The sequence below is a fragment of the Euleptes europaea genome, chromosome 9 (assembly GCF_029931775.1).
Source record: "Euleptes europaea isolate rEulEur1 chromosome 9, rEulEur1.hap1, whole genome shotgun sequence".
Lineage (NCBI taxonomy): Eukaryota > Metazoa > Chordata > Lepidosauria > Squamata > Sphaerodactylidae > Euleptes > Euleptes europaea.
The window spans coordinates 89,566,306-89,589,161 of record NC_079320.1 but is presented as its reverse complement, the minus strand read 5'-3'; the positions used below and the strand labels follow the sequence as shown (position 1 = coordinate 89,589,161).

Here is a 22,856-nt window from a genome sequence, read left to right as displayed (position 1 = left end):
ATAATACGCCTCAACCAAGTCCAATTTGGTAAAGATGCGTCCCCCTCTTAGTTGACTCAATAAATCTGGAATCAGGGGAATGGGGTAAGCGTTGGTTTGGGTGACTGAATTGAGTTTGCGAAAGTCAATGCATAAGCGCAAGTCTCCCATCTTTTTGCGCACGAAAATGGCTGGGGCACAGTTCGGTGCGGTGGAGGGACGGATGAAACCTTGAGCTACGTTTTTGTCCAGAAAGTCTCTGAGCACAGTCTTCTCTTTGGGGCTCATGGGATAAATTTTACTCTTGGGTAAATTGCCCCCCCACCACCACTTCAGTGGCGCAATCTGATTGTCGGTGGGGGGGGGGTAACACGTCGCACTCTTTGACATCAAAAACATCAACAAAGTCCTCATATTCAGGGGGCAAGTGAGAGGTGTCAAGAGGCACATTTGGCTCAGCCGCTAGGGTGGGTGTTGGAACTGCTACCTCTCGTCGATGACGGTCGCATTGGGGCTGGGTAAACTCAGTTGTCTTGGCTGCCCAGTCTATGGTAGGGCTGTGTCCACACAGCCAGTTAGCTCCCAAAACCACTGCATAACGAATGCCTGGTACTATAGTGAAGTGTATTTGTTCCCAATGGTGCCCTATTCCCATGCTACTCTGCCAGTGCGTCGGTCTACTGCCCCTCCCCCCCGGGTATGTCACTGCCATCCATCTGGGCGAATTGGACAGGTTGCAACTGATTGATTTGCCGCCGGGAACTACTACAGAAGCAATGGTTTTACAAATATTGAAGTCTTGTTTTAATTGTCCGGTGCCGATAAGAGATCGCACCGCGAGCGCTACCGCTCCTCACTAAACGTGGAGAACTTTTATTGGTACTTCAACAAGAGGCTGAGAAGCTTTTCTCAGGGCAGCTGAGGTCCGCGCCGCTGAGCTAGTGTCGAAGCAGGAGGAAGCGCGGGCTGCGGCTCAGGTGGCTGTGCTTGCGGCCGCTCAGGCGGCAACGGGATTAGGAACGTTCCAAGGTCCCAGTCAATCCAGATTTAGGGGAGGAGGATTGGACTGTACCCCCTTTCTCTCCCGAACCCAAATCAAATTTGGCTCCTGAACCCAACCTGTGTAGCCCATAATGCATGAAAAGCCAAGAGAACCAGAATTGGCTACTGTCATGAGTCAGCCTTCAGAGACCTCCTCTGACGAAGGGGAATTAGAAGCCAGAACAGAGGAACATCCTCAGGCAGAAGTCCCACAGGAACAACCACAGGGACTACAGCCTGCCAGAATAGAGGATCAGCCAAAGTCAGGAGATGACTCACCATGCCTGCAGCCTGCCAGCTCAAGGACTCCAGTTGGACCTGACACCTTGCAACATGCAGTGTCTCCAGAGGCCTCGCCAAGGTCACTGGAGCAGAGAAGAAAACAGGTCTGTCTGGCAATGCAGCAGAGACGGCAAAGTGCTAGACTGAAGGCTTTACAGAGGAACCTCCTCAGTAGCAGTGATGAAGAAGAGCAGGGCTGAAGCACCACCTGTGAACTCAGCCTCATCAGCATCAGCTGGCTCTGCTACAGCAGCAGGGGAAGGGATTTAAGCCATCAGTTAGGCTTGGCTGTCGTGCAAGCAACTTGTCACCAACCTCTTTGTGTACCGGCCTTGTTTCCCTGCTATCCTTTGGATTCCTGGTATCCTGACTTCTTGGACTGGCTTTGACTAACGCCTTGGACTTCCCTTGCTGGTATTGAGATCTTGGACTTTGCCTGAACTGTGAATGACCTTGGACTGTTTCCCAGACTATGCTTCCAGCCCTCGCTCCTTGCCTGCACCATGACAGCTACTGACTATTGTGGAGTTTATACCATGTAGCAAATCCAGGTTTGCTGCCACAGTATTGGCATAAAGGTTCTTCAGATCAAGCTGTTCAAGTCCTCTGTCTGCTGTCCATCCCTGGCTCTGTGAAGGCATTCTGTGGTTGGGTAGATTTAACAGTGTATTGACTTCCATGTGGACAGTCCTGGATGGACCGCATGGGCCATGGGCATTTACCAGAAGTAGCTGTGAATTCATTGAGGATGTTCCACGTGTGTGTGTGCCTGGATAGGTGAAAGGGTTAATTGGATCAAACAATGGAGTTTGTAGAACAAAGAATGCCTCATTAGGCCCTGTGTGAATTAACATGTACAATCTGTTCACAATACCCTCAATGCCCTTCATTCAAACAATGTAATTACAGTTTACACGCCGCCCCATTCGCTTGGTGTACCCTGAAGAGTGGTTAGCATCTGTGCCAACTTCACTGGAAGACAAGCGCAGGGAAGGAGGGAACTACTCAGTGATGGGCACCTAAGCATAGCGACAATGTATTTTAGTACTTAGAAAAGGATTTGGAAGTGGGGGAACCCCTCTTGGCCAACAGTTATTTGGTATTTAGATTGCTACATATTCAGTACTATGAAGAGGATGAAAGGTCCTGATTGCTCGTGTGCTGAAGAGAATGACATACAAATAAAGGGGAGTAAAACAGTGAATGCAAGGATCCTTCTAGGATCTGCAGGAGTTCTTTGAAAAGTTGCTAACTGCAGCAGTCAGAGATGGTATACAAATGGCCTCAATGGTTCACAAACTGCAGTGAATACTGACTCATTACTTATATCAATAGTTATTTTCACATATTTGATCTATTTAAACTCCTAGTGGCATGAATCTGGCCCTTTAGTTTTGAATTTAAAATTATATTTAGCGTCAGCCACCATTGTGCTTACAAATTTATAAATGATGTATATATCCCCTTACTGTGTCAATCTCCTTATGTCTGCCTTTTGAAAGAAATCTCCTCAAAACAGGTTTTTTTTTTTTGGCACTGCACTGTAAATTTCTCCAGTTCACCCCCCCCCCCCCAAGAAACGATTCAAAATGGAAAACCAAACACAGACAAGTATACTACTTTCAGGGAAGAAATGTATGCTTTTACATTGTTGAAATTTGTACAGTTAAAGAATTGTAGATATTGGAATTCATATTGATTTTAACATTGTCGCTCACTCTGAGCTGGCTTTGGCCAGGGATGGCAGATTATAAATCAAACTAATAAGTAAATAATAAATAAATCACCAAGCAGATTTGGGTTCTATTGGAATCCTAAATGGCAGGGGACTCACCTTCTTTTGGACTATGGGTACCACAGGGGTCTGTCCTGGGACCGGTACTATTTAATATTTTTATAAATGACTTGGATGATGGAATAGAGAGCATGCTAATCAAATTTGCAGATGACGCCAAGTTAGGAGGGGTAGTTAATACCCCGGAGGATAGGGTCAGAGTTCAGAATGACCTTGATAGACTGGAGAGCTGGGCCATAAGTAATAAAATGAATTTCAATAGGGAGAAGTGTAAGGTACTTCACCTAGGCAGACACAACATAAGGCACAGGTACAGGATGGGAGGTAGTTGGCTTGACAGCAGTACATGTGAAAAAGATCTGGGACCACAAACTGAACATGAGTCAACAGTGTGATATGGCGGCTAAGAAGGCCAATGCAATTCTGGGCTGCATCAATAGGAGTATTGTGTCTAGATCAAGGGAAGTAATACTACCACTGTATTCTGCATTGGTCAGACCTCACTTGGAATACTGTGTCCAGTTTTGGGCTCCATAATTTAAGAAGGATGTTGACAAGTTGGAGTGTGTCCAGAGGAGGGCGACCAGAATGGCCAGACATCTGGAATTCATGCCCTATGAGGAGAGACTTAGGGAGTTGGGTTTGTTTAGCTTGATAGCCATGTTTAAATATTTGAAGGGATGTCATGTTGATGAGGGAACTAGCTTGTTCTCTGTTGCTCCAGAGACTAGGACATGGAGTAATAGATTTAAACTAAAAAAAAGGCGATTCCACCTAAACATTAGGAAGAACTTTCTGATGGTGAGGGCTGTTTGATGGTGGAATGCGCTGCCTCGGAGGGTGGTGGAGTCCCAGTCATTGGATGTCATGAGTCAGCCTGCAGAGACCTCCTTTGACGAAGAGGAAATGGAAGCCAGAACAGAGGGACATCCTCAGGCAGAAGTCCCACAGGAACAACCACAGGGCCTACAGCCTGCCTGTCAGGCCTGCTCTCTGCGTTTAGGGATAGTTTTGGTGTCACACAGATGCTCTGCTTTCCTCAAGGACTGTTTTCCTAATGATCGCATTCCTCTTAGGCTTTGAAGCTCGCGGGAGCTCGTGGGAGCCTGGCCTGTTGAACTGAGGGGTTACCATGCCAACCTGTACTATCATGATATGAACTATTCCCCCATATATTCTGTTGTATGTCCCTTTTGCTCCATTCCTGCCTTTTTATTTTTGCAAGCTCTGTATGCCTGTGTGGTCTCCATTAAAGTCAACTCTATTTCGGACTTCCTGTCTGCGAGTGTTGCTTGGGAGTGCATCGGGAACAAGTGCTTACACTGCCAGAGTAGAGGATCAGCCAAAGTCAGGAGATGACTCACCATGCCTGCAGCCTGCCAGCTCAAGGACTCCAGTTGGACCTGACACTTTGCAACATGCAGTGTCTCCAGAGGCCTCGCCAAGGCCACTGGAGCAGAGAAGAAAACAGGTTCGTCTGGCAATGCAGCAGAGACGGAAGAGTGCTAGACTGAAGGCTTTACACAGGAACCTCCTCAGTAGCAGTGATGAGGAAGAGCAGGGCTGAAGCACCACCTGTGAACTCAGCCTCATCAGCATCAGCTGGCTCTGCTACAGCAGCAGGGGAAGGGATTTAAGCCATCAGTTAGGCTTGGCTGTTGTGCAAGCAACTTGTCACCAACCTCTTTGTGTGCAAGCCTTGTTTCCCTGCTATCCTTTGGATTCCTGGTATCCTGACTTCTCGGACTGGCTCTGACTAATGCCTTGGACTTCCCTTGCCTGTATTGCTATCTCGGACTCTGCCTTCACTGTGAATAACCTTGGACTGTTCTCCAGACTACACTTACAGCTTACAGCCCTCGCTCCTTGCCTGCACCATGACATTGGAGGTCTTTAAGCAGAGGCTGGATGGCCATCTGTTGGGAGTGCTTTGATTGTGGGATCCTGCATAGTGGGGGAGGGTTGGGGTCACGGGATGTGTGGGGGAGGTAGTTGTTAATTTCCTGGGTTGGACTAGATGACCCTGGTGGTCCCTTCCAACTCTATGATTCTATGTATAAATATTTTGGAACCGATCTGTATAGTATTTTTTCTGACCCTCAAAGTTCTCTCTCTCCCCCCCTCCCTCGCTCTCAAAGATGATTAGTACCTTTTGCTGGAGATGTGATTTGGCTGCTGAGATCTCAGTTTAAGGAGCTCTATTGGGGGTCAACCAGTCCCTGTGGCGAGAGAGGAACCACAGGTTAATTGAGTGGTGCAGACAGTCTCAGCCTGCCTCCTCCTATAACCTCATTTCCAGTCCATGGGTCATATCATTGACATTCCCACAAAGCTGACCAATCCAGTCTATCCTCTGTCCATCTGACACTGGCCAAAGCTTATCCCCTGAAAGGAGGTCCATAATCTTCCCATGCTATATGTCTCCTAGTCACTGTTTTTCCATGTTCTTCTTGTGAACCATTCTGGCCTTTGACCCAGACAGGCCCCAACATGGGTCTTACCTGAAGATCCACATAGATGTCGGGGTGGTTGTTTGCCTTGCATTGGTTTGTAAATCACCATCAATGGCATGAATAATGATGATGATGTTGCATGGCAGAAAACTCTGAGTCAGAAATGGGATCAAGATTTTCCTTTGCAACTCGGAAATACTGAAAACACTTCTCCAATTAATGCTGTGCCCAGTTCCTGCAATACAAGTAGATACGCCTGCCACAGAGTGAAAAGAACGGAAGGAGTGGATGATCTGTAGACTCAGAGACGCCATGTATCCAAATGCCTGTCCCAAACAAAACCTGAAGAATTATCTTGCCATTAAAGGCCTCAGTAGGTACAGATACACACTATTCTGTAACAGAGCGAACATGAATTTTCCAAGTAAAAGTAAACGTAACTCCCAGGTATTTAAAATAGGCCGCTCATCCTCCCCAATCGTCCAAGTCCTCAGTTTAATACAAGGCCTTTTTGAAAAAGTCATTATTTAAGATTTTCCATAATTTCCATAACCCTTCTTGTGTACAGGCCATCTTCATCTGTCTCCTCAGAGAACTTGTGGGGAGTATATAGGGTTGCCAGCTCCAGACTGAGTCATACAGTAGGCTGCCCAGGGAAGGGGAATGTGGGGAAAGAGGAACTCCCCTGGCTCCTCCTGTTGGCTCCAACTTTTTCTTTTTGAAAGTAGCACTGTGAATTGCTGAATGTTCATGTTAAGAGTAGTTACATAACTGACTTGAAATCCATTTCCGTGTATTGATGGGCCAGATAAAGTCCATTTAGAGAAGAACTTGGGGCAAAAACCAGCTAGTACCCACCAGTTAAATGAGGAACCATCCCACCCCCCTTGAAAACAGATATTATCCAGATAACTTCTTGTCTTCACAATTCTAATACACCGTGTCTCTTCTCTTCTATCTCCATTTATAGTAATCCCTTCCCGTGTCCTTTTTTTAGCACATGGCAGAAGGAGATTAATATTCAACTTTAATGCTATAATATTAAACTTTAATGCTATAATATTTTATAAGATGACATATTAAACTTTAATGCTACAATATTTTATAAGATGGCATATTTGAATTTATCTGGAGCCCTTTATGATCTACCTTTTGACTTGCACAATCAACAGAGTCACAAGCTAGAGCAGGATTTAACTCCATGAATTTTCAGTGATAATTTGAACAGAATACCTATACATATAAATTGGGGGTAGGCAGAATAAGTTTGATTATAAGTTTTCAAGGGCAGATTGGAAAAAAAAATTTTAAATAAGATTTTATTGAATTTTGGGGATTACAGAAATAAAAAAGGGAGGGGAAGGGGAAAAAGGTAATGGCAAAAACAATGAGACATTGAAATATTGAATCATAGCTGGGCTCATATCCAAGCTGAGCATTTAAATCTTATTTTATATTAATCTAACTATACAGACTTTCAAGATTAAGTATTTTCCCCACACTTTCAACCTTATTTGCGGTAGTAATTTTTCCCATACTGTCGTTGAACTAAGTCTTTTAAAGAACCTACAACTTTTTCTTTTATCTAATATATATAAACAGCTTTTAATCTAAACATATCTATCATAGAAGGAAGTTATATTCAACCGTTACACAATGTGTATGTGTTATTGGGGTGGGGGGAGCGATTTGCAGCAGTCAACGTTTGCTTGTCTTTGTGGGATGCATTGCCCTGCCATCCCGTTAGAGGAGTGAAAGGTCCAGTTTGGTGTTTGTATCTCCAGATGGAGCACCTATACAGGTTTTGAGCAGAGCAACGTTTGTTCCCGGTCTTGGCTGTTTGCGCAGAGTCCCGCTTCTCTAGAGGTCCCATCACCAAAGTTGCCATTGGTGCAGCCCCATGCCCCATTTTCATTGGTTTTTCACTGGGGGAGCGCTTGTGCTTAAGCCTGCGTTTCTTCCTATGCTGGGGGCAGGAGGCAGGCTCATGGGGTTTAGGGTACTGACTAAATCCAGCTCCTCCTTCAGTAAGCCCCCCAGGCCTGGCTATTTCTGGATGCTGCGCCAGTGTGATATCCATAGGGGCTACGCTGATAGGGGTCTTAGTTACTGTCCTAAGCAGTTGACTTGACTGGCCCTATAATAGCACTGTTTATAACCTGTCCCATCATAAACAGGAAAGGGAAAGGTTTCCAGTTGATTAGAAACATTGGCCTGAAAAGTGTTGATTGATAAAATATTTCAGTGGTACATTAAAAAGTGCTACATGTACTAGTTGCCCACAGAGGATTAAAAGGGCTTGGTAGAGGGTTTTTTTTCTGTTCTTCACTGCTGTCTAGGTTAGAAGCAGAAGGCCACGCACTGCTTTGTGGAAAGTGGCTGCATCCTATTTTTGTCCCTGCTTTTCACCGCTCGTTTTATCTGTGTCATGGTTGTATTAATTGAGATGTTCCAATTTAGCTTTTCACTGGGTTCTCATGTAACATCTGGGCCCCAGATGTACTGTTGGTTTCCTCCCCATGGAGTCCTGCTGGGCACCCTCCGAGCTGGGCACCCTCATCCTAATCCAATTATCCGCAAGGATCCATGAGCATCACAGCTATGAAGAGTAATGAAAGTGGCAGCGTTTACTACTGTGCAGTTAAGTGCACGCAGGGCCCAGCTCAGAGAATTACATTCAGAATCCTTTGCCATCATCTTGCCTCTTGACGGCACACAGCGGATTCTCCATCAAACAGATGAGAAATGCTCATTGATCCCTAGCGAGATACCATGAGATGGTCAAGTCAAACGTCCAGCTAGAAGACAATGACATCTAGCAGGAAAGAGAAATTTGAAGATGTAATTGCTACAACATATCTTCCTGGATACTTCAGGAAAGGCCTCTTTGACCCACAGAAGAGATTCTCTGTTGTATTTTTTACTTCTTAAAAATAAGATAAAATGAATGTCCATTGCGGGGACTGGAAAGTGAAATTGTAACAGGAGATTAATTGTAACGAGAGGACAGAACTTCTCAATTCCTACTTTTCCTCAGTCATTTCTTGCGAGGGAAGAGGTGCTCGACATGGCATGAACAGAACACGTGATGAGGGAAGGGATTTGCAGCCGAGGATTGGCATAGGGGTAGTGCACAAACACCTAGTTTCTTTAAATGAAACAAAGTCCTCTGGGCCAGATGAATTGCATCCAAGGGTACTCAAAGAACTTGCAGGTGTAATTTCTAAACCTCTGTCCATTATTTTTGAGAAGTCTTAAAACAGATGAAGTGCCAGGAGATTGGAGGCGGGCAAATGCTGTCCCCATCTTCAAAAAGGGGGAAAGGGAGGATCCGGGTAACTACCGACCCATCAGCTTGACTTTTATACCCGGAAATGTTTTGGAACAAATCATCAAATAATCAGTCCTTGAGCATTTAGAAAGGATGGATCTGATTACTAAGAGCCAGCACAGGTTTCTCAAGAACAAGTCATGTCAGACTAATCTTATCCCCTTTTTTGACAAAGTTACTACCTTGCTGGATCAGGGGAATGCTGTAGACGTAGTTTATCTTGATTTCAGTAAGGCTTTTGATAAGGTTCCACATAGTATTCTAGTTGACAAATTGGGAAAATGTGGTTTAGATCCTATTTCTGTTAGGTGGATCTGTAACTGGTTGACAAAGAGCACCCAAAGAGTTCTTGTTAATGGTTCCTCATCCACTTGGAGAGAAGTGACTAGTGGAGTTCCTCAGGGATCAGTCCTGGGCCCTGTGTTGTTCAATGACTTTATAAGTGATTTGGATGAAGGAATAGAGGGGTATTATTAAATTTGCAGACGATACTAAATTGGGGGGGGTAGTAAATACGGTAGAAGACAGAGCCAGGATACAGGATGATATTGACAGGCTGGAGAATTGGACTAAAACTAATTAAATGCACTTCAACAAAGACAAATGTAAAGTTCTGCATTTAGGTAGGAAAAATCAAATGCATAATTACAGGATGGGGGAGACTTGTCTTAGCAGTAGTGTGTGCGAAAAGGATCTTGGGGTCTTAGTAGACCAAACACTGAACATGAGTCAGCAGTGTGATGCGGTAGCTAAAAAGGCAAATGCGATCTTGGGCTGCATCAACAGAAGTATAGGGTCCAGATCACGCGAAGTGATGGTATGGCTTTACTCTGCTCTGGTTAGACCTCACCTAGTGTATTGTGTTCAGTTTTGGGCACCGCAATTTAAGAAGGATGTAGACATTCTGGAACGGGTCCAGAGGAGGGCAACAAAGATGGTGAGGGGTCTGGAGGAAACATTTAAAATTGCTACAGATGGACGAGATGCAAAAGTAAAAGGTGACAGAAACCGAATCAGAAGTCTACATTAATTGTTCCAGCAACTCACACATAGAGACAAAGAGAACTATTATAATAACCAGTATAAAGAAATAGAAGAGAACAACAAAAACGGAAGAACAAGAGATCTTTTCCACAAGATCCAAGAAATCAAAGGGGAATTTAAAGCACGGTTAGGCATGCTGATTGATCAGCATGGAAATACATTAAGTGAACAGAACAAAATAAAGAAAAGATGGGAACAATACACCGAAGAACTATACCAAAGAGATAAAAGGATGACAGATTCCTTCCAAGAAGGATCTTTTGAAGAACAACCTACAGTTTTAGAAAGTGAAGTGAAAGCTGCATTGAGAGCAATTGGGAGAAACACAGTACCAGGAGCAGATGGGATATCAATAGAGCTATTCCAAGCCACAGAAACAGAGTCCATCAAAATCTTGACAAGAATATGCCAACAATTATGGAAAACAAAACAGTAGCCCACAGACTGGAAATGGTCGATTTAGATTCCAGTTCCAAAAAAAGGAGGTATCAAAGATTGCAGCAAGTATCGGACCATCACATTAATTTCTCACACAAGTAAATTGATGCTCAAAATCTTACAACAAAGATTGTTACCATATATAGAACAAGAAATGCCTGATGTTCAAGCCGGATTCAGAAAAGGAAGAGGCACTAGAGGTCATGGCAAATTTACACTGGTTACTGGAGTATACGAGAGAATTTCAGAAGAAAATCAGCTTGCATTTCATAGATTGCAGCTTTTGATTTTTTGGAAAGCTTTTGGAAAGCTTTTGACTGTGTGGATCATGAAAAACTATGGCTGGCTTTAAAGGAAACGGGTGTGCCACAGCATCTGACTGTTTTTATGCGCAACCTGGACAAGTTGCTACTGTTAGGACAGAATATGGAGAAACAGAATGGTTTCCAATTGGCAAAGGTGTCTGACAAGGATGTAGTTTATCTCCCTATCTCTTCAATATGTATGCAGAACATATAATTAGGAAAACTGGATTACATTTAGATGAAGGTGGAGTGAAAATTGGGGGGAGGAACAGTAACAATTTGAGATACGCAGATGACACCATGTTACTGGCAGAAAGTAGTGAAGACTTGAAACAAAACTACTGCTGAAAGTTAAAAGTGCAGAAGCAGGACTACAGCTGAACATCAAGAAGACAAAAGTAATGACTACTGGAGAATTACTCAACTTTAAGGTGGACAATGAGGAAACCTGAAATTGTTCAAAACTTTCTATTTGTCCTGAGACACTGGCGGCTCGCTGAGCCTCAGGACTCCCCCACAAATCCCCACTGACCTGGAGTCCTCAATGGAGAGCAGAGATGAGAAGAGGGAGAAATCCCATCTCACCTGCCCGCCACAAAAAATGGCCGGAGGAGTGCTAAATGGACACCCAAGCCAAGACTGAGGTGCCCAGGCAAGCTGTGGCCCAGGAGAGCTCCACTGCCCGTCCTGACTACCACCCATGCCACACTGCTGCTCAATAGCTGCCGAGCTGCAAGGCAGGGAAACGCCCAACACATCCACAGAGCATGTGGACTCTGAGGGAGGGCAGGGCTCGGAAGGCCAGGGTGGAGCTAGGAGGGCCAGCAGCTCTAAAAAGGGGCCATGAACACTGAGGCCAGGGAGGAGGGAGGCTGCAGAGTACTCGACGCAGCGGACAACCAAGCAGCCAAGGAGTTCGGGGGAGAGTTCAGATTCCTCATGCTGCTCTTCTGAAGCCAAGGAAGCGCCAGCCCGGATTGTTGAGGGGACGGTGGAGGGGCCCAGCACCCCCACCCTGGGGCAATCCCCTCACAACGTGGTGGAGAATGCAGGCAGAGCTGCCCCTGTGAGGAGATTCCTACCCTACCTGCCTATTCCCCCCAGGTTCCCTGATGGATTTCGCCCAGTTTGGGTAGCGGATAGCCAAATACCAGGGAAATGGCTTAATGAGGGAAATGGCCCAGAAGCAGCAGGAGGCGCAAGAGGCCCTGATAGAGAGTTTGTGTCAAGCCCTTGAAGCAGGATGAGCAGGGCCTGTGACCAGGCAGGTGGACCCCATCGCTGGAGCCAGCTGTATGCCTACCATCCCCATAACAAAATTAGGACTTGCAAAACTACTTGTCCTGTCTAAATAAACCAAAACAAGATGATTTTGCAATATTATGGCATCATAATAGAGGTATAGAAAATAATAAAACAAAATCTCAAAGCTTTTGGATTGCATTCGTTGTTTTTTTTTCAATTTGGAAAAATTACATAAAGGCTGCCAGTAGGTTTGCCAATTCCAAGTTAAGAAATTCCTGGAGATTTGGGGGTGAAGCCTAGAGAAGATGGTTTTTTGGGAGGGGAGGCGTCTCAGCAGGGTGCAATGCTGTAATGACCATGTTCTAAAGCAGCCATTTTCTCCAGGGGAACTGAATTCTGTAGTTGAGAGACATTGCCTGAATTTGTCTGTGTCAGGAGAGCCCTGGGAAGAAGGGCCTGGAAATAGTAAACTCTTAGCAGTTTCCTGGCAAGTGAGTGCCAGTAGGGGTTTTTCTGCTTATGGTTGAAAGCAGCAGCTGCATAGCTGTTGTCCTCTTCTCTCAGGGCAATGTCTGACTGAAGAATCTCATGATGGGAGGTCACCATAAAGTGTTCTTTCTTTCCCCTGCTCTACATTATCACTAGCACCATGCACAATGTAGTGATGTCAGATAATTCCATTTTATGGCCCCTGTGGCCTTTAAAGGTTAAAAACAGTACCTTGATTTTGACCCAAAAATCCAATCGGAACCCAGTGCAGCTGCTACAGAGTAGGCTGAATATGTGCAGACCACGATGTATCAGTAAACAGCCTTGCAGCCGATTCTGGACAACCTGAAGTTTCCGAAGCATCTTTGGGGGCAACCTTGTGTAGAACAAATTGCAACAGTCCAATCTGGAGGTGATCCTTGCATGAATCACTGTGGCCAGGTCCAACGGAGATAAGTAGGGGGACAGCTGATGATAGGGGTGTGCAAAAAAAAAAAATCAGTAAAATTTGGATTTTGGTCTAATGGACCTGTGTCCAGTTCGGGGCTCCACAATTTAAGAAGGATGTTGACCAGTTGGAGTGTGTCCAGAGGAGAGTGACCAGAATGGTCAAAGGTCTGGAATCTATGCCCTATGAGGAGAGCCTGAAGGAGCTGGGTTTGTTTAGTCTGGAGAAGAGACGGTTAAGGGGTGACGTGATAGCCATGTTTAAATATTTGAAGGGATGCCATGTTAATGAGGGAACTAGCTTGTGCTCTGTTGCTTCAGAGACTAGGACACGGAGTAATGGATTTAAACTAAGAGAAAAACTATTCTACCTAAACATCAGGAAGAACTTTCTGACGGTGAGGGCGGTTCGATGGTGGAATGTGCTGCCTCGGGGCGGGGGATGGAGTCCCCGTCTTTGGAGGTCTTTAAGCAGTGGTTGGATGGCCATCTGTCAGGAGCACTTTGATTGTGGGATCCTGCATGGCAGGGGGTTGGACTGGATGGCCCTTGTGGTCTCTTCCAACCTTGTGTGATTTTGTGATTTTTGGACCAGAAATTTTTCGCAAATCCCAGATATTCCTGGACTCCCATATTAGAAATATCTGGATTCCTGAAAAAATTGATTCCATTACACCTGAATCTGACTTCTACCTCCTCTCCTCCTCCTCTTCAACTCTGGAACCCCACATGGAGCTCGAGGCGGTGGCCAGCGCAGAGCTGCCTCTGAGCCCCACGTGGAGTCTGGAGGCACAGAGCTGCACAGAGTGGCTGGCACAGAGCTGCATGCTGGGGTCAACAGGGCCGAGCCCAGCTAGCAGCTCTGCCCCACCTGCTGCCTCCGAGCCCCACGTGGAGCTTGGATGCGGCGGCAGGGGGCACAGAGCTGCCTCTGAGCCCAATGTGGAGTCCTGAGGTGGTGACAGCGGGGTTCTGCGCCAGCCTGGCTGGCCAGCAGGTAAATAAGGGGAAGAGGGAGGGAGGGGAGAGGGGGTTCCCCCCAGTCTCTTTTTTAAAATGGCAGTGGGGCCAATGCAGCCGAAATCATGCCCAAAAAATTCAGCATGATTCAGGATCGGCATTTCGGCTCCCTTTAAATGGCTGTAATTTGTTTTCGATTCGGCCTTGCCGAATGCCCCCGCCCCTGGCTGGCAAGCCTGGCTGTCATAGAAAAATGCCAGTTTCGCCACTGAGGACACTTGTTTGTCCCAGGTAAGCGAAGTTTCTTATACCCCCCAATTATTCTTTCTTAATATTACTTTGAAGGCTCCACTTCTGGTAGTTTCTACCATTGTTTGTTAATTTTTTTATTTAGTGGCGATTGGTGAGCAAGACTTGAGTTTTTAGAAAGTACCAATTGATCTTTTGGCATTTTGGGAGCAAGGGGCACGATAGATTTCTTCAGAAATTCTAAAAATGTTTGTGGGCCTGGAAAATGTGGGAGAAAATGTGGGAATAGTTCTGAGATTCAGATTGTGAGGAAAATACTGTTTCCGTTTATGAGGGATTTAGAATCCCAAAATTCTTCTGTGTTGGGCTTGGGGAACAAAGCAGCTCCCTTGTTTGGGCTGTTAAGGAATATTTGATATTTTCACTGTTCTGTGTGGCCTGTTGTAAGTAACCAGTGTTGCTCCTGCATTTTTTCCCTTGCAGCTGACATTATTTCAACTGCTGAGTTCAGCCACACGGGGGACTTACTGGCAACTGGGGACAAAGGCGGTCGAGTTGTTATATTCCAAAGGGAGCCAGAGGTAGGTTGTGTGTTTTACTGTCCCGGTTATTATCAGGGTAAGACTCTTCTGTCAGTGTTTAATAGTGAACAATATTAGCAGTTAACAATCCATTAACTGATATCTGCATCAGAGACACAGTCTGAATAATGAATTCACCTTTGAAAATCAAAACTGGTTCTCCTGTAAAAGAGCAATGAACAAAAGCAATCCCATACTGGGACCAAGGATTTACTTAGCAAGCCTGGAAAAGCCCCCTGCGGCCTGCAGCATTCCTTCCCCAACTGGAGCACATTCCAGTGGCCTTCAGGCCCTGAGGAGGAACCCCTGTGGTGCTGAAATGTTCTCCCTGGGAGCCACTCCTTCTATACAACAACATGCCCAATCTGCTTTTCTCCTTCGGTTCCACTGAGCCAAAATCAAAGTACAGGGAAACAGAAAAGTTTGAATCTGCCTCCTCAATAGGGTTGCCAACCTCCAGATGGTACCTGGAGATCTCCCGCTATTACAGTTGATTCCCAGATCATCAAGATCAATTTCCCTGGAGAAAAGGGCAGCTTTGGAGAGTGGACACTGTGGCATTATGCCCTTCTGAGGTCCCTCCCTTCCCCAACCCCAACCTTCCCGGGATCCACACCCAGATCTGGAAACCTTACTCCGCATTGTCAACAGAGCAAGTCTTTTGAGGCTCTGTAACTTTGGTGCTGCCACTGAAAAAGCCTGTGCTGCTTGTGGTTGCCCACCGTATCTCTAATGGTGGGGCCACACAGAACAAGGCCCTGATGGAGGTCAGCTGGTCCCAGCCCATGTAGGGTTTAGGGAACAGATATTTGTTGGGTGGGAGGACTATTTCCTACATGTCCTGCTTGCAAGCTTCTTAGCAGCATCTGGCTGCCAACTTTTGGATACAGGATGCTTGACGAGATGGATTTTAGGTTTGATCCAGCATGACACTACTAACAGCCCATTCCTGAGACTGCAGGAAGGCCACAGCAGCCGGCTGGGGCGCAGCAATGGCACCGCGCTGAGGGAGAGGCAGGGCGGGATGGAGCTTGCGGGCTGGCGATAACGGTGGCAGCATCTGGAAAAAAACACAGAGAGGGGTGAGAGGCTCCCCGGCCCCACCCTCCCACGAAGGCAGTCTCTTGAGTGAGGCCAGGTGTGTGCCTCGACAACTGCAATGCTTCCAGTGGAGGAGAAAAGTGTGTCGCTTGACTTCAGAGGAGCCCTCCCCACAAGCCCCCCCCCAGGGGAGGGCGGCTGGAGGAGCTCTTGTGGCAGCCCCCACCCCCAGAGCGGAGTTTGTGCGAGAGGCAGGCAAGGCCCCCGCAGAGAGCGGAGTGTAAGCGAGAGCCATGCACACTCCCCACAGAGAGGGGAGTTTGAGCAAAAAAAACACAAAGTCCCGACCCCCCCCCCCTCCGGCACAGACCGGCAGCATGCCGGCCCATGCGATACTTACCTGTTAAGTGAGCGCTGGCAGCAAATTGCAGCTTTTGAGGGAGAAATCCAGCCCCGAGGCCCCTCCTCCAGTGATGTGCCACCACTTCCTCTCCTGGCCCCATTGGCCGGCCTCTAGTGGGTTTCAAAGGCGCCAGGTGGTGAGGGGCGGAGCTTGGGCGTGGCACACAGACAAGGGTCCGGAGAGTTTGCATGGCGATCAATGGGCTACGCCAGGTTGATACCTGGCAGAACTTTTCGCCGGCAAAAGGGGCGTTCCCGTGCCGAATGGGCCTTAGGAGGCCTACTAACTATGGGACCGCCCCTGGAAATGCCCCCACGGCAGCCGCCGGCCGCTTCTGCACCACTCAGGTGCTGGTGCGGCCCTTGTGCGGGCACGGGCACGCTGCCCCCCTCCGCCACTGCCCGCCGCCATAACTGCCCGCCCACTGGCTCCCAGGCTGTTTACGCTGGCGTAAATGCCGTTTACCCCGGCGCGCGGCCTCTCTGGCCTCCTATGCACTTTCGGCCCGATTCTCAGGAATGGGCTGTTAGACTCTTATGCACTTTTTGCGCAGTGGCACCTCATGGTACAGTGAGTTTCATCTTGAGGAGCTGTATAAGGAAACTTGTTCTAGATTTGGTCTTGGTTGTACACAAATGTGAATTTAATAATACACATGAACATGAAGCTGCCTTACACTGAATCAGACCCTTGGTCCATCGAAGTCAGTATTGTCTACTCAGACCGGCAGCGGCTCTCCAGGGGCTCAGGCAGAGTGGTCTTTCACATCACCTACTTTCCTAGCCCCTTTAACTGGAGATGCTGGGGATTGAACCTGGGACCTTCTGCATGCCAAGCAGATGCTCTACCACTGAGCCACGGCCCCTTCCCATCCTTAGGTTGATTTTTACATCAGCTTTAATGATGAAAAATATGTTAGAGCTAAATCCCTCACCGCATCCTTTTAGGTTTAGCCTGAGAGAGATGGGAGAAGGGCTTGGCCCAGAGAGGCTTCATGCCTGAGAGATCAGTTCCCCTGGAGGAAAAGACGGGTGTGTGGGGGAGGTAGGTGCGAATTTCCTACATTGTGCAGGGGGTTGGACTAGATGACCCTGGTGGTCCCTTCCAACTCTATGATTCTATGATTCTTCAGAAGGTGGACTCCATGGCATTATACCCCACGGAGGCCTCTCCCCTCTCCAAACCCTGCCCTCCCTAGGTTGCACCCCCAGATCTCCAGGAATTTCCCAGCCTGGAGCTCTCTAACACACTCTGGATGCCCACATCCCCAGGAAATGAATAAGGGGCCCTTGAGGTGTTGTGGCTGAAGCCACCCTGCCTGGAGGAAAGGTGAAATGATGCTTCCAGTTTGCAGTAAGCTTCCAGCTGACTATGGGAGTAGAGGGTGGCAGAATTGCATCTTCTAAAGAAAATTAATAGAGAGATCTTGGGAGTTCACGGTGGGTGGGGGGAAATGCTGATTGGTGACATTCTGTGTTCCTTGCAGAGCAAAAATGAACCTTACAGTCAAGGCGAGTACAACGTTTACAGCACCTTCCAGAGCCACGAGCCAGAGTTTGACTATTTGAAGAGTTTGGAAATTGAGGAAAAAATAAACAAGATCAAGTGGTTACCAAAGCAGAATGCAGCCCATGCTCTACTGTCCACGAATGGTAAGAAGGCCAGCGCTTAGGGCTGCCGAATCCATAGAGTCATAGAGGTTTGTTGGGTGAGAAGACTGGGGTAGGCGGGGTTTGGGAAGAGGAGGGACCTCAGCGGGGTGCAGTGCCAAATTAGATTACTGTAATGTGTTCTATGTGGTTCTGCCCTTGAAGTTCAGAAGCTTCAATTGGTCCAAAGTGCCGTCTGTCAGAGGCTCCTGTCAGGGGTAGGATTGTATCACCCCTGCATTGGAAGATCTGCGCTGTTTACCCTTCTGTTTCTGGGCACAATTCAAATGGATGTTTCTTACCTTTACCTTACCTAAATGGTTTGGGGCCATAAGGTCCCGAAGGACTACCTCCTCCCATACTATTCAACCTGCCATTTAAGATTTAGCTCTCAGATGCTTCTCCGTGCCTTCACCTTCAGAGGTGAGGCAGGTGGCAACTAGAGACAGGGAATTTTCTGTGGTGGCCCTACGTCTTTGGATCTGCCTCTTCCTTGAGGCTCACCTGGCACCTACTTTACTTTCTTTTAGGTGCTAGGGCATCTTTGTTACCCTGTCTTTTACTTAAAAGCTTTTTAATGGCCTGCTACTGTTTTATGCATAGTTTTTATGCTGCTTGTGTTCTAACGGCTTATATTTTAACATTGTGGTTTTTAATTGTCAGCTGCATCGAGCAGGACTTTAAAGAGGTGGCAAAGAAATATTATAAATAAATAATCATCTGGAAATCAGGTGTAATTTTGGGAAATCTCCAGGCCACACCAAGTTTACCAGGCACAAACGTGTTGCATTGCATTTCTTCATGTGTGTGTCTTTTTTAAACAGTGTGCATTATGGTTTGTCATTTCCAATTTTGGTGCTTACAAAACCATATCGTGTGGCACTTGATGGCTCCATTTGAGCTCACAATCCTGCTACCAATTTATGACAGGACAAACACTAATGTGGTGGCAGATTCTGTGGTGGGAAGAGGCCCTTCCCTGTGGATGAATGGATCACCTGGCTGCATCAGACAAAACACATTCACTGCACATTTTGCTTTTTACTTCATAAGGTTTTTTTCCACCTCAGGTTCTGGGTTGGAGTGGGGTTTTTTTAGGAGGGGGAGTTTTCACATGATGTCTTGTGCTAATCATCCTTTTTCTAGGTTTTCCCTTTCCTCAACACACTCTCATTCTGAGGGAAGAGCATCTTGTAGACTTGTGGGTTTTACCATCACATGCCCAGGGAGGCAGGACCAAAAAACTAACTTCCTGTCTTCCTGGGCGGGAAAGCCTGCCTAGCCCAGTTTCCGTCCTGCCTTAATCAGGGAAGCAGCTTTGCCACTTGGCTCCTACTTTGGGTCCCCATTAGAGAGAAAGTTGGGGTACAAATGAATTCAGACAATCAGTCAATAAAATAGAAAAAGAAGATGTGAGGAAGCTCAGAAAAAAGCTGCTGCAGGTCAGCACCCAAACCTCGAGGAAGCCTCAATTCGGAAAGGTCCTTATAGAGCTATCCAAAGCTCATCTATTCAGAATCCTACTCGTGTCTATTGAATGGTGCTTATGCCCAGGAAAGTGTTCTTAGGATGACCTTGCCAGTCATTACTAAGTTTAGCTGAACTGTGTCCAGTTTGATTAATTACTAAAATGAATCACTTTGGGGGGGAAACTCACAAAATAGCCTTAGGAATATCAGCAGAATGTCGTACATTCAGGAGAAACCATAAAGGGAGAGCCCCCTTCAAAATACTTCTGTTGGATTCCAGTTCCATCTCTTCCAACATCCCGCTTGACTGAGAGTGCAGATGCTGCTTGAACTGAAGGCCGGCCTGGAAGCTGCTGACTCACTTGCTGATCTAAGCTAATACATCCAAGTTTCTTTTATTGCTTTCTGGTACAGAAATGGAAGCTTCTAACACAGTGATTATGATATTAAAAATAAGTAAGCAGTGCTATTTCTAATAACAGTGTTGGTCTCTTTTGTTTTAAGATAAAACCATTAAATTGTGGAAAGTTACCGAACGAGATAAGAGACCTGAGGGATACAACTTAAAAGATGAAGAGGGAAAACTTAAAGATCTTTCTACAGTGACCTCACTTCAGGTGAGTGGTTAGAGAGTCGTGTCCTTTTGTTATATTCTAGTTCATTATGGTCCACTGAAGTGACAGTTGCCTGGTCTCCAACCAATAAAGTACTTTTATGATCAAGCACAACAGCGTGCGAACAAACCACTGGCGCAGCTCTTTGTCATATTTATATTGGTGAATTTGCTGAATCCCCCCCCCCACGCGTGCACACACACACCAAGGCTGGGAAGGGTGTTAAGTTGACAGAGATTTACTGGGCCAAGTTTACCCAGTCAGCTTTGTGGCTGAGTGGGGACTTCATCCCTGTCTCTCTGCTGCACCACTCTGATACAATTCGTGCTTTTGTTCTGAAGTTATCCTAAACTCAGTCACGATTTTTATAGCATGCATGTAGGCATAGCCTCTCTAATTAGCATCATCAATGGAAATTATATTTTAAATAATAATAATAAAAACTGCTGCACGAATGTACAACAATGTCCATGGTAGCTGGGACATTGATTGGGGCATAGGAAAGATTTCCATGAGGAAACTGTCTGTCTCATCAGGAGATGCATGGTCATGATCCATTGGTTTGATTCAAGATGGAGTCTCTCCGTAGCTGTGGCTGAACAAGGCCCTTGGATTAAAGGGAGCTGCTCCGGGGAGATTTTGAGAGGGAGGGGTCAGTGAATGACAAGGCTTTTTTTCTTTCAAAGGACATACGAACTATGAATCTTGAAATGTCTATGGCCTCTGTCATGTACGTTTTGAAAGAAGATAGGACAGTTCATATACACTGGCATTTTAAAATCATAAAATACTCTTCATTTTGTACATGGGGATCCAGTTCCAAGTACAAAATCTCGTGCATGTAGTGACCGCATCGGGCTGAAACTCAGCGTTATGCATGCTGTGTAGATGGAGCCGCATATCACCAGTGTTAACATGTATATTGATGGGGATATGCAGCCAGCCTTCTCTCTTGGGGGGAAAACACAGCTGGCTCGCTACATGTGTACAATCATATCTGGAATTTATTGTTCAGATCTCCTATGTTTGTTGTTTGTTTGTTTACATTATTTATAGTCTGCGTTCTCACAGGGACTCAAGGTGGATTACGCAGAGTGAGTCAGTACAATCAGTAAAATGGAACATTCAATAACCGATGCATTAGGAGGATGTTAGAAGTCTTGAACCACCAGAAAGAACTGAAGCATAGCATAAGTATTCCCGTGACACATTAAGTGGTACAGAAATTACATAAATAGGATCCCAATTACAACAAGCTATACGTAGCAGCATAGACCACAGTCCCTAATCATTTATCCAAGCAAGTTTTTAAAACCATTTTGCCCAGTGCAACCCTTTTACCTACGCAGAAGAGCCCTCTTGAATAATTCAGTTTTGCATAGTTTGCGGAAAGCCAGGAGAGTAGGAGCCTTTCTGACCTCCTTGGGCAGGCTGTTACACAAGGCGGGAGCCACAACAAAGAGAGCACCTGTACAGGCAGTTCTTGATTTTGCCCACGGCATTCGTGAAAGCCCCTGATAACATAGGCGAAGCATAGAATCATAGAATCCTAGTGTTGGAAGGGGCCATAACAGGCCATCTAGTCCAACCCCCCTGCTCAATGCAGGATCAGCCTAGAGCATCCCTGACAAGTGCTTGTCCAGCCTCTGCTTAAAGACTGCTGGTGAGGGGGGGGGGGGCTCACCCCCTCCCTAGGCAGTCGATTCCACTGTCCAGCAACTGTCTTACTGTAAAAAAAATTCCCCCTAATATCCAGCCGGTACTTTTCCTCCTGCAATTTAAACTCATTATCGCGAGTCCTATGATCCTCTGCTGCCAACAGGAACAGCTCCCTGCCCTCCTCTAAGTGACAGCCCTTCAAATACTTAAAGAGAGCAATCGTGCCCCCCTTCAACCTCCTAAAGTCAAGCAGTCAAGGCCGAGCATAGGGAAGAGGAGGTCCCACAGAGAAGGGAACAAGGCCACAAAGGGGCTTTGTATGTGATGGCCAGCACCTTAAACTGAGCCCAGTAACTGATGGGCAGCCAACGGAGTGTCTGCAGAATGGGAGGGATGTGCATGCTCCATTGAGCTCCTGATGATAACCGAGCCGCGGCATTCTGCATCAGTTGGAGTTTCCGAATTGATTTTGAGGGGAGACCAAAGTAGAGTGCATTACAGTAGTCTAGTCCTGTTACCGTGGCATGGACCCAGGTGGCCAGGTCAGGTGTATCTAGGTGAGGAGCCATCTTACAGGCAAGGCTGAGTTGGTAGAAAGTGTTTTATGCAGCTGTATTTAGTACTCTTGATTAGACAGTTGTTTTGATGAGACATCAAAGAGTGTCAGATGTAAATACGAGACCCCTTAATTCAAAATTATGTGAAAAAAACTAAGCTAGAAACCTTTTAAAACAAACATGTCCATGTATATGAATTGACATTCATTTTCACAGGTGCCTGTCTTGAAGCCAATGGATTTGATGGTAGAAGTAAGCCCCAGGAGAATTTTTGCAAATGGCCATACCTATCACGTCAACTCCATTTCTGTCAACAGCGACTGTGAGACATACATGTCAGCTGATGATCTCAGGATTAACCTCTGGCACTTAGCGATTACAGACCGGAGCTTCAGTATCCTTTGCCATGATTACTCCCACTGACCAGCCTCTGTGGTTTGAAACATATTTTGAGAGTAATTTTGCCCCTCCCTTCTCCAAACCCTGCCCTCCCTAGGCTTTGGAAAACAGGAACCCCAGTTGTACTTTGCTAGAGTGGGAGGCTGCCATCACAAAATAATATTTGTGGCTCCGTCAGCTGGAAACTGCCCACTAGAAATGTATTAATAGCTCCTTTCTTGTGCTGTTTGAAATATTGCTAAACACATTCCCTTCTTCTCCAAACAACTTTGCTGCTGCTTGCTTTGGAGGTAGTGCTTCCTGCCAGTTTTTTTAAGATGGTGATAGATATATTCATAAGGCCCTCAGTCTGGGAAGGCCCCTCAGGCTGAAATCCTTTTCTTAACTGTCCATTTGCATTGCTGTTTTTGTGATTGTGTTACTTTG

The 22,856-nt window shown here is 46.3% G+C and overlaps 1 protein-coding gene across 1 annotated transcript in view; it reads left to right on the top strand.

Moving 5' to 3' along the window:
• The window catches only part of PPP2R2C (protein phosphatase 2 regulatory subunit Bgamma), a 167,142-nt gene that overhangs the window by 105,499 nt on the left and 38,787 nt on the right, over positions 1–22,856 (top strand). Inside the window, exons 3-6 of the mRNA XM_056855689.1 lie at positions 14,542–14,639; positions 17,570–17,735; positions 19,706–19,818; positions 22,248–22,425. Coding sequence (XP_056711667.1) covers positions 14,542–14,639; positions 17,570–17,735; positions 19,706–19,818; positions 22,248–22,425 — 555 coding nt within the window. The remainder of the gene's footprint in view (positions 1–14,541; positions 14,640–17,569; positions 17,736–19,705; positions 19,819–22,247; positions 22,426–22,856) is intronic.